Source organism: Alosa pseudoharengus, unplaced genomic scaffold (genome assembly GCF_046254945.1).
Source record: "Alosa pseudoharengus isolate Yale_2024_CS ecotype anadromous, Long Island Sound unplaced genomic scaffold, YU_APseudo_1.1 YU_APseudo_1.1_scf_17, whole genome shotgun sequence".
Lineage (NCBI taxonomy): Eukaryota > Metazoa > Chordata > Actinopteri > Clupeiformes > Clupeidae > Alosa > Alosa pseudoharengus.
The window spans coordinates 11,453,326-11,465,825 of NW_027468640.1; the positions used below are offsets into that span (position 1 = coordinate 11,453,326).

General features: G+C 41.7%; 1 protein-coding gene across 1 annotated transcript in view; it reads right to left on the reverse strand.

The window, feature by feature from the left end:
* Nucleotides 1–3,313: 3,313 nt before the first annotated feature.
* Nucleotides 3,314–12,500, reverse strand: part of LOC143127235 (uncharacterized) — an 11,321-nt gene continuing 2,134 nt past the window's right edge. Inside the window, exons 3-13 of the mRNA XM_076288581.1 lie at nucleotides 10,846–11,286; nucleotides 9,809–10,258; nucleotides 9,149–9,580; nucleotides 8,638–8,892; nucleotides 8,187–8,441; nucleotides 7,776–8,021; nucleotides 7,405–7,662; nucleotides 6,805–7,107; nucleotides 5,073–5,342; nucleotides 4,807–4,890; nucleotides 3,314–4,704 (exon numbers count right to left, since the gene is read on the reverse strand). Of these exons, the coding sequence (XP_076144696.1) occupies nucleotides 4,638–4,704; nucleotides 4,807–4,890; nucleotides 5,073–5,342; nucleotides 6,805–7,107; nucleotides 7,405–7,662; nucleotides 7,776–8,021; nucleotides 8,187–8,441; nucleotides 8,638–8,892; nucleotides 9,149–9,580; nucleotides 9,809–10,258; nucleotides 10,846–11,286 (3,061 nt within the window). The 3' untranslated portion in view covers nucleotides 3,314–4,637. The remainder of the gene's footprint in view (nucleotides 4,705–4,806; nucleotides 4,891–5,072; nucleotides 5,343–6,804; nucleotides 7,108–7,404; nucleotides 7,663–7,775; nucleotides 8,022–8,186; nucleotides 8,442–8,637; nucleotides 8,893–9,148; nucleotides 9,581–9,808; nucleotides 10,259–10,845; nucleotides 11,287–12,500) is intronic.

Sequence of the window (12,500 nt, forward strand, 5' to 3'; positions counted from 1 at the left end):
GTTAAAATGTCAAGCAGCATCAAAAATGTGTGTGTGTGTGTGTGTGTACATTGTGTGTGTGTGTACTTATGTGTCAAAACATTTCCATTTATGTGCTTTAATTCTCTTTATTTGTGTGTGTCTGTGTTTCTTTCTGTCTGCCTGTGTGTGTGTGTGTGTGTGTGTGTGTCCACAGTGACAGTACTATGCAGCTGCAGAGGTACTTTGACAGTGACAGCTACTCTCATCCTCCCTCCCAACCTCAAGTCTGCCATCTCTGCTGTCACCTACATGGCCGAACAGCTGAAGAACCAGGATATAGATGATACAGTGGGTTCCACACACACACACATACACACACACACACACACGCACACACACACACACACGCACACACACACACACACACACAAATACACACACACGCACACACACACAAACACACACACACGCACACAAATACACACACACACACACACACACACACACGCACACAAATACACACACACGCACACACACACAAACACACACACACGCACACACACAGTATTACTTTTCCATCCTTCTCACATAATTCATTGTGTATGTCCCCAGATGACGGATGACTGGCAGTACATCGCTGTGGTGGTGGACCGCCTCTTCTTCTGGCTCTTCGTCATCATCACCACTCTGGGCACTCTGGCCATGTTCCTGGATGCCAGCTTCAACTACACCCCCACAGACCCTTTCCCCTGAGAGAGACGTGACTAGAACTCTTCAACTACACCCCCACTGAGCCTTTCCCCTGAGAGAGACGTGACTAGAACTCTTCAACTACACCCCCACTGAGCCTTTCCCCTGAGAGAGACGTGACTAGAACTCTTCAACTACACCCCCACTGAGCCTTTCCCCTGAGAGAGACGTGACTAGAACTCTTCAACTACACCCTCACTGAGCCTTTCCCCTGAGAGAGACTAGAACTCTTCAACTACAGCCCCACTTAGCCTTTCCCCTGAGAGAGACGTGACTAGAACTCTTCGGACACGTTTATGTATTCTGGACATCTCCAGAAAACAGCTTCAACTACTTCTACAACTAGCTTCAACTAGTTGGTCTTGAGCTCTTCAGACAGGTTTCTGCATTCTAGAACTCTCTAAACAACCTCCAGACAATCCTTCTACAACACCAGACCACCCTTTCTCCTTGCTGCATTCTACAACTCTTTAAACCAGAGTTTTGGTTTAGACAGTTGTAGAACCAACCAACACCAAGTCATTGAGAGCTCCTGCATTCTAAAACTCTATTACTATGCCAGTATTCCAGACCTCATAAATCAGAAAATAAATCAGAATGAACAAGAACAGAAGTAAATCACAAAATGTTGCCTGATATTTGATTGTAGTGCATATATTCCAACACAGGGGGAGCCAGTGTGTCATAAATGTCTACCTTCCTCGAGGGGTGTTCCCTTTTCATCCCCAAACACTGATCTTCTGTGTGTGTGTGTGTGTGTGTGTGTGTGTGTGCATGGCCTTTGGCAGGTCTAGCAATATTGGTTGTAAAAATGAGTTTGGCCAAAATGTGGACTTGACACGGAGGCAAATGGAATAGTATCGGTATTTAGTCATGATTGGTGTTTTCGTGTATCATTGTTAACATGAAACTTTGTTAGCCGCATGAGTAGCATGAGCATAGCCAACCATAAGAGTTGTACTGAACTTTAGAAAATATGTGCCTTTTTAATTATTGTAATATTGTATTTGAATATGTTGATAACATAATGACATTCTTTTTCATGTCAGGGAACAAATTATTGCATTTACTAGTACTGGACAGGGTGGAATATTATAAATGACTAATGTTAATTATCCAGTAGAGAATATAACAACATGAATTGTTTCAGGTTATTATCATGTCAAGGGCATTGTACAGTATTAAAGCAGCATTAGATTGTTTGTTTGACATACACTTTAAAAGTAGGAGTTCATTTATTCTTAAAACATAGGCTAGTCTTTTTATACTTTTGCCTTCAGGTAACAATGCTGTATGATATGCAATATGAGATGCAACTGAACTCTACATTCAGGAAAGGTTTTCACAGGTGTCCTTTCAATATTATGCATCCGTTGCATTCATATTTAGTGTCATTTATTTATCATAATATATCATCATATCTCCTCACGAAATAGTGCTCTCCTTTTATTTACATTGTGTGCTCATTTGAATTATTTTGATCCCACATTTTAAAACAAGCTTAAGATTTAAGACAAAAAGCTCATAGTTTAGTAAAATTAGTCCATGCTTTAGACTGCGCAAACATTTTAGTAAAACGAGCGCACATTTTAGAGAAAAGAAGTATATGTTTTTAGTAAAACGGTCTCTCAAAATACAAAACAACTAGCAAAGATTTATTTTTTGGTATTTTATTAAGAGAATGTGTGCTCATTTTACTTAATTGAGCGCTCATTTGACTAAATCCTGCTCTCATTTGACCAGATTGTGCACACATTTTAGTAAATCATATGCTTGCTTTACTGCATAGTGTGCACTCATTTTACTGAATCGAAAAAAACCTGTTTAAGGGAACCATATGTAAGATTGTGGCCAAAACTGGTACTGCAATCACTTTCAAATTACTGTAGAGCGGTGTATCCCCTCCCCCTCCCCCCTGACTCGAGGTTGCCAACCCGGATGCCGAAACACTACTGACTTTGTGATTAGTAGATAGGTGGAGGGTGGCGCATCAGGCCAAAACACAACATGACATGACAAAACACAACATCAACATCAGTTGAGGGCTGCAACTTCACTTTTTAAATGACAATATCCTGGCCGGACTACTGTTGTCAGTGATATACGTAAGTATTTGAAATGAACACAATATCTTAATGTCTAGTGACATATCATGGCCATTTTATGATTTATTGAAATACATTTCTTACATATGGTTCCTTTAAATGATACTGAATATCTTGTTTTTGCCCAAAAGGGCAACTTTTTGTTCAACTTATGACACACACATATCCACACACACATCCTTCAGCATCTTCACGTGCATATTCACTAGTTCAACATCCAACCGGGTACGTGTAGACAGGTACGCTAATTTAGTCAAATGAGCGCATACATTTAGTAAACCAGCCCACAATTTAATGCAGGAATGTGTGAGTTCCCCTTGCCCTCTGAGATTAAATATGAAGAGGAGATTCAGATTTCAGACAGAACTGAGTGTGCTGCTGTGGAATTGCACTACAAGACTTCATACTGGAGAGAGGCCCAGAGTGACGTGTATCATCATGATTTACAACATTACAGAGAGTGAGTAAACAGCTTCTGGAGACAAATAAACATGCTATCAGAGTAGACATATTTTAATATTAAAAACTCCTATTTCTATTGATTTAGCAGACACACTGCATGTTAAGAGTAGGGAGTTTAGAATTTACACATTTACACACGACAGGGCAAGACTTTCACATTGCCAGTGTCTTGCCCTCCCTGTTGAACTACTCCCATTATACTGTCCTCTAACACAGTTCACACTTGCATAATTATTATAAAACATTATTAAGACATAATTTCAGATGACACATGATTTAATTACACACTTCACATCTGCTGGCTAGCTGTAAACTTGTTTACCAGTACCTCTGAAATACAAACAGTGCTTTTGAAATACAAAGCTCAAGTTCGATCAAACTGTAAAGGTGAATTAATGGCTAAGTGGTTTTCTGATCAAATTATGGCAACATCCCTGAATTCATTAAGGATTGAATACATGTCCATAAAGCATTGTAAACACATTGTTAAGTATCCACAATGCCTCATAATAAAGTCTGTAAACTATTCATACATAGTAGCCTAATGACTGCATATAGAAAGAGTTACAATGTTACAGTATAGTACAGGGCCTTACAGCTTCAAGTATCAGAGTAGCTTCTTTGATCTATAGGAAATGCCACTGATGAAAACTTCTGAATAACTGATTTCTATGAGCACAAACTGATCACTGCTCTGCTGAAAAACGGAAATTAAATTCATCCAAGTGTTGTCCAGAAATAAAACAGAAACTACATCAGCAGTATGGCTATAAAGACAAAATATGAACATTTCAGCATCAGATCAATGGTAAGGCACAATGGTTTAAGCAAGACTAAATACATTGCTAAACATGAAAATACATATATATATATATATATAAATACATATTTTGCATATATTTGAAATATTTGTCAACTAATGTATTTTCTTTACCTGAGAGTCCACATAGATCCGTGGAACCCCTAAAAAAATGTGACACACTATAATGGAAGTGTCACAATGCCTAACTAGACTTTCCCTACACTTCTGAGCATGTTGTGCTTTATCAGTATGTTTTCTTTCCTCTGCTCTGGTCCATTAAAATCACTCCAACAGCACTTTGCTCTGATAAAAGTGTCTGCTAAATCATATAACCATATATGGCGTGTTTGTGCTGTTTCCCTTCTACTTTATTGTGCAGGTCACCCTCTCACTTCCGAACACATGAACTACATCAGAGTGATCCCTTTCCTGTGCGTTGTATGGCATGGCATGAGTATGAAACACATCAGGTCCAATCCAGTGGAGATATCAGCACACCTACAGGGAATGAAACACATCAGGTCCAATCCAGTGGAGATATCAGCACACCTACAGGGTCACCACAGCTCAAAGCGTGCGTCTCCCTGGAAGAGCTGTCTGCTCCGAATCTTATTGTTGAAGAGTCTGCAGACAGGAACAAATGAAAATGTTTAAATACTTCACTGAATTTGACAAATAAAAAATAACATAAATATACAAAGTACAATACCTTAATATCATACTAACCTTACGGTCTGAATGGATGTTGCTGCATTGACGGTGTTGTGGATCAGCTGAGCCCCTTCATCTGTGATGCTGTTGTTACTGAGGCTGGAGGAAGCAGGAAGAGCATGATGTCATAACAGGAAATACCAACAACCAAATGTACAGACACAGAAACAAACACAACTACACACAAACCTGCTTACACACAAACACGATTCTGCTTTCAAAAAAGCAGGTACAGACACAGACACACACAAACACACACACACACACACAGACAGACTTACTCCAGGGTCTGTGATTTGTGCAGATGAGGGAGCAGTGGCTCCAGGCAATGGTCTGTGAGCTGGCAGTGGCTGAGGTCCAGTTCTGACAGCCCCTCAGAATATTCCAGAAACAGCGCCAGAGATCCACAGGCCCGAGCGTCCAGCACAGTGTGACTGAGGTCCACTTCCCCACCCACAGCATGGGAGAGAGACACGGCTCTCCTCACACACTCTCTCTCAGAGCCGACACACACCAGAGTCAGGAGCTGCAACAACTGGCCCTTACTGCACCTGAGAGACAGAGAGGGAGAGAGAGGAGATTATGAATGTAAATATAAAGGTTGAGCCAATGCTAAGTCTATAACAATTTCAGTATAGCAGTCAACATATTTTACAACCATGCATGTATCACCAATTATGTTTCATGCCTGACAGTCCTCTGTTTAGACCAGCAGTTATCAGAAATGTTATTCATCTCTTTTGTTATCAGAAAACTGCTTCAAATCTCACCTAAAATGGATGAATTCTGTACATCCCATATCAATGTATGGATTTCCTATCATAATGTTGTGTGTGTACTTGACACTCCTGTAATTAGACCTAAAAGGCTTCTTTCCTACATGGCCAAGTAGGCTTGGAGGATTTCAGTATTTCACATTATCTTAGTACACAGAGACCACCTTAACATTTCACCTCAGATGGACTTTTGCTATTATCTCTAATCACATGTGAGATATGCTTGAAACTGACCTACTCACGTCACACCATGTTCTAACTGCATGTGATGGGAGTGAGAAAATCAGTTTGATTACTTTGTTTTCAATTTGAATGTCTTGCAATACAGCACGTTTTGAGTAGATTTTTGTCGGACGCCACATTTTAATTTTTCTGTTGCTGTTCTGCTATTATGAACGAGATATAAGAAGCAATAGAATGGAATATTTAACAGATTCAGTGTGGAGAGAAAGCATTCGATGTGACATTACAGTTGTTAGACCTTAAGACTTCTCCTCTACCTGACTACCTGGAGGATTTCAGTTCAACAGTAATAAACCTTGGACACATGATCGTCTGGGAACACAACAAACTGCTTCACATTACTTCACAGACTCTTTTAGGTTGCCAGCAGCCAGACCAATGGATACCTTGTCTTAGCTGAATTACTGAAGCTAAGCAGGTGTGGGCCTGGTTAGTACTTGGATGGGAGACCTCCTTGGAAAACTAGGTTGCTGCTGGAAGTGGTGTTGGTGGGTGGCCAGTAGGTGGCACTCTTCCCTCTGGCCAAAAAAGATAGATTCCAATGCCCCAGTGCTGTGACGGGGACACTGCACTGTAGGAGATGCCGTCCTTCGGATGAGACGTTAAACCGAGGTCCTGTCTCACTGTGGTCATTAAAGATCCCATGGCACTTATCGTAAAGAGTAGGGGGTTCCCCAGTGTCCTGGCTAAATTCCCAACCTGGCTCATTCAATCTGGCCCCCTAATCATCCCCCACTGTAATTGGCTCATTCACTCCCCCACTCTCCACCTCAAGCTGTGTGGTGAGCGTTCTGGCGCATAATGGCTGCCGTGCATCACCCAGGTGGGTGCTACACATTGGTGGTGGTTACTAGTGAGGTCCCCACATCCATGTGACGCGCTTTGAGTCTCGAGGAAAAAAGTGCTTTATAAATGTAATGTTTGTTTGTAGGTTCTCCAGTAATGACCTTTGACCTCATCATCTTAGAACACAGCAAACTGCTTCCCATCTTACCTCAGACGGATTCTTTCTAGAACAGAGAAAAGGTGTTCTAGCCCCGCCTCCTCCACATCACAGTCCATCAGCATGAGTTCAGGATCGACGCTGACCCTCTGGATCACCATGGAGACGACCCTGCAGTCCTCAGGTGTCAGGTGCAGAGGTGGTTCCTGTGTCTCTTTTGTCAGGTCCATAGCAGAGGAGCAGGACAAGTCCAGTCTGTGCTGCAGAGCCTGAAGAAGAGCTGCTGCTGCCCCCTGCTGGACGTCTGAGGAGTAACAGCAGTGGAGGAACCTCAACAGCAGCTGCCTGTCAACACTGGAGTCAGAGAACACACTCTGTGATGTCTGTAGTGTAGTGATCACTTTCTTTACAGTCTACTGATATGTTCACATGTTCATGTGTGTGCATGTACTGTACACTCACAACACTACACAACACCAGGAGAATGAAAGAGAGTGAAATGTTATTATACAAATAATATACAAATACTACATTATTATTGCTGGTTGATCATTGCTACAACCAACGGCACAACCAAATGTATTTTTAAAATATCCACATGAATTAAATGATAGTCCTTAATAGAAACTTCAATCTGATAAATCCTGAGACCTGAGCTGAGAGACATTGGTGAGAAGCTGCAGGAGGCTCTCTAGCTCCCCCTCTGGTATGGAGGTCCACATCAGGTTGAGTCTGACCCCCTGGCTGTGCTGTAAGGTGAAACGCAGGGCAGCACAGTCAGCAGCATCCAGGCCTCTGGTGGTCAGGTTGATGTGGTTCTCTGTAGATCTCAGCAGGCTGTTCACATACTGAGCAGAACGACTCTGGTAGATCTCCATGATGATGCACATGATGAAACCTGGAGAAGGCCTGAGGAGTCACAGTCATTGACGCTGAGTAATTCAGTATTCATATGCAACAGAAGACACATATAATAAAATACTGTATTGTTTGAGAACTGGTCAACCATTGATCACTGCTACCTCTTGAACCGTATCCTGTCCAGCAGATGAAGGAAGTCTCTAACATTCCTCTCAGTGATCTTGCTCTTCCTGAAATCAACGGTCACAGGTCCAGAGTGATGCTGCAGCAGGTGGAGAAGCACTTCCTGGGTCAAAGTGCACGAGGTCAGGTCTCCTCCCACCTTGTTCAGGAAGGACTCAATGATTTCCACTTCCTGTGTATCAGACACCAGCATGAACAGCTGTTGTGTGTTTTCCTTACTCAGTCTGCAGGGTCAGAGAAAAGCAGAGAGACAGTGACATGAAGGAGAGTTTAAAAAGCTGACAAGGTGTAAAAGTGAAGAATGAAGAACGTCTTAAATTATGACATTGTTTTGTACTTACAAAATGGTATTTGCTACCAAATCAAGTCACTGAAATATGTTGATTCACCTGAGTTTAAGAGGGTCCTGTTGACAGAGCAGGATGATGAGAGAGTGACCTTCGACCCTGCAAGATGTCAGGTCCAGACACTGGACCGTCCAGAGTCTGAGGAGGAGAGCCAGGCAGCTCAGGACCCTGGACAGCACTCTCTGAGAGACTTTTTTACTATTGAGGTCCAGACTGAGCTCCTCAACAGAGACTGGAGCCAGACCTCTCCCCGTCCTCATCGCTCGGGCCAGTCTCATCACCATGGTGACATTCAACCTGATAAAGGGAGAGCACAAACATCCATGGTGGTTATGGTGTAAGACCAGAAACTATTCATTTTATATAATACCGGTACACACAACTGAAGATACATAATGTGGAAAAATAGTACCATTACAACAGAGCTGCAGGGTTTTCACAGAGAAAAATATACAGTATATTTATAATTATATATTTGGCATCATTTTTTCACCTTAGTTTGTGGAGGTGAGTGAGTCCTCTGAAGAGCAGCCTGACTCCCCTGAGAGAGATATGCTGAGGTGTCAGGGTGAGGTCCAGTTTAGAGGCCACAATAAGCATTCGCCCCAAAGATCTACATTCCCTGCTGTACAAGTCCTGTTTCAGCTCAATGTTGTCCAGTAACTGAACCAGATGAATGAGTTCCTCTGTAGACCAAACAGCTGCACAACCCAATAGGAAGACCTTCCCATCACAGTTACGATGGAGACTTTAAGAAGAGATTCACGGGAAGATTGTATTAAATTCTCTATTTATTCAATTAAATACCAAATTTTCAATAATTATTAATTAAATGCTTAAAGTTTTTTAGCTGTTTTTTGTTAGGAGGGCTATTTTCAAAGTTGATATCATTGGCATGTATATCTATTAAAGTAGGGTGGTAACTTATGAGAGCTTACATGTTTTCATACAATGAAGAAAAACCCAACATAGCTTAAATAGGGAATTAAATGAACATTTCACACCTGAGCTGTGAGATGTAGGGCAGACACTGAAGGAAACTCCCCACTTCACTCTCTTCATCTGACCAGCCTCTCAGCTCTACTGGTTTCTTCTGTGTTTGGAGTTTCAGAACTTCTAAGAGGAGGGAGGTCTTTCTCTTTGAGAGATCTATGCACCAGACTTCAGGAGCTGACTGGAACACAGACTGCAATAGTGAGTAGACACGTCTGTGTGTTTCGGTTTCATAGTCCTTGATGTGGGAGTACAGATCCAACAGGAATTTAGTCTGACTAATTTTACCAATACTCTCAAGAGGAAATGTGCTATAGCTGCACACAGAGCATAAGAGTTCAGAGAATCTCTCTCCTGTAGCTGCATCACACTCAGCTGCTGCTACACTCAGATCCACCAGGAAGTAGAACAATTCTTCCTCACCTAAATCATATTCAAAGAATCTAAGGGGAAGAAAATCAAACGTTTAGTATAGTTCTACAAGTCACACAAAATATAGACTAAGACAGTATACAAGGTCAACTGTGTTGAACAACTGACAACACTCACACAAACACACATACATTCACAAACACCCATGCACAGATACAAACACACACACACTATGCTATCTGGATGGATGGATGTTTTATAACAGCCACATTTTTTATTTTAAAATCATTTACACACACCTGAGCTGTGATATGTAGGGTAGACACTGAATGAAACTCCTGATTTCACTCTCTTCATCTGGCCACATGTACACCATTACTGGTTTCTTCTCTTTTTGGAGCTTCAGCACTTCGAGGAAGATGGAGACCTTTCTCTCTCTGAGGTCTATTGACCAGTCTTTAGGACCTGACTGGTAAAATGGCTTAAGTGCAGGCAAGAGACTTCTGCCTGTTTCAATCTCAATGTCCTTCAAACGGGAACACAGATCCAGCAAAAACTCATGATGAGAACCATTGTGATAATCAGCACCAGCATAATCAACCTCCTCAAAAGGGAAGGTGCACACAGAGCACAAGAGCTCAGAGTAACTCTCTCCTGTAGCTGAATCAGACACAGCTGCTGCCACACTCAGATCCACCAGGACCTTGAACACTTCTTCTTGTGATGTACATACATAATCTGTATGGAATCTAAGAAGAAAAAAAGACAACAATTCAGGACAGTACTACGAGTCAGACAAAATATCAAATTACATCTGAAAAGAGAGTCTACAGAATAAACAGGATTTACCTATTGACAACACTCATATAAACATAAATGCTCATTAAAATACATACACACACACACACACACACTTTAAATGTATTTCTTAACTGATACAACACATGTAACTGATGTAGCAAACAGAATAAATCTGGCAGAAATGATCAAGTTACAAAGTTCAGATCAGATGTGTTTTCATATCAAACCAAAACCCACGGGGGCGCTGTGGCGCAACTGGTAACAGCGCCTGTATCATACTCAGGGTCAGACCTGGGTCATTTCCCAATCCTACCCCATTTCTCTCTCCCACTCTCCTCCTGTCAGTCTCTCACTGTTCTATCAGAATAATGGTTAAAAAGCCCCATCCCCCACCACCACTGCCAAAATATGTAAAAAAAAAGCATGAGGTCTGTTGATAAAGTATCCCTGTTGTAACATTCTAAACATATTTTTATACGATGAAGGAAAAGCCAACGTGGCTTATATTTGTAATGAAATTAACATTTTCACACACCTGAGCTGTGAGATGTAGGGCAGACACTGAAGGAAACTCCTCACTTCACTCTCTTCATCTGACCAGCCTCTCAGCTCTACTGGTTTCTTCTGTGTTTGGAGTTTCAGCACTTCTAGGAGGAGGGAGGCCTTTCTCTTTGAGAGGTCTATGGACCAGACTGCAGGAGCTGACTGGTACACAGACTGCAGTACTGAGTAGACACTTCTGTGTGTGTTGGTTTCACAGGCTTTGATGTGGGAGTACAGATCCAACAGAAAATCACTCATTGCATCAAATCCCATGTTATACCCAAAAGGAAATGTGCTGTAGCTGCACACAGAAGATAAGAGTTCAGAGAATCTCTCTCCTGTAGCTGCATCACACTCAGCTGCTGCTACACTCAGATTCACCAGGACCTGGAACACTTCTGCTTGTGATTTAGATACATAAGATTTCTTGAATCTAAGAAGAAGAAAGACAACCATTCAGTACCGTACTAGAAGAGAGACAAAATATAGACAAACACATTAAAGCAGTGTTTCTCAAACTTTTTTTCTGGGGACCCACTTTTTAAAAATGACAGACTATCGCGACCCAACTCGTGACTGTGGTAGTTAACAAACTAGATCAGTGGTTTTCAAATTTTTTCTTTCATTCCCCACTTTGATCAAGGGGGCATTCTCGAGCCCCACCTGTCCCTCATCGCTCTAAGAAAGTGGTAGGTCAAGCTTAAAATTGTCAAATTTATTGAAATAATGACAAGTTCTAAATATATCCTCTTCAACAGAGTTAAAATCAGCTGGTGCTGCAGATATAATAATAAATAAATACATAACACACATATTTTTTTTTCCAGCAACATATTAGGAAGCATAGGCCATTTTACAGCATTGTAATATTCAATGAAATACCAACATGCTGCATTAAATTGATCCATAATCCAGTCATACTGAGCACTGCTGGTTGGGCAATATTTTTGAAAAAAACTTTGCAGGGATGTGATGTAGGCCTACTGTTTAATACATGGGATCACAAGAGTGGCTCCCAATCAGACGTTTCAGCGATTTCGCTCAGAAATCTCAAAGGCATAATACTGTCGCGATCGAGGCGCCTGTCCCATACTCAAGTTTTTTGGTGAATGCAGTAATCTTATTTGCTAGGTGAGGTAGGTGCTTGTCTTTGCCTTGTAACTGGACATTTAACTCAAATGTATCGCTAAGATATATCAAATATATCGCTAAGATAGCCTAAGCCATCTTCGTCAAGAAATGTGCATTAGTGAACGTGCTTGCAGATTCAAACATGCGCTCTTCCTCCAAGAAGAGGCGACTCGGAGCTCAAACACGCGCGACAGCACTTTACCTCGGGAAAGCCACCTTGCCTCGCTGTGAAACAGTAGCCTACAGCCTTTTGGTCAGCTACCATCTCTTCGCAAAGTGCGCAGAATAGACACGCTTTTAAGGGCCGCGTTTTGATGAAATTCACCACTCTCACAACAACGTTCAAAATCTCATGTAGGTCAGGACTAACTAAGCTGCCTTGACACGAGCGCTTCCTTGTGAATAACACAGTGCGTCCATTGCGCATCGGGTGCTACCTGGGCCCAGGCTACAGATAAAAAAATAATAATAAAAAAACTCCTGTTTTTCACGTCAGTTCGCGCCCCACCTGGCATG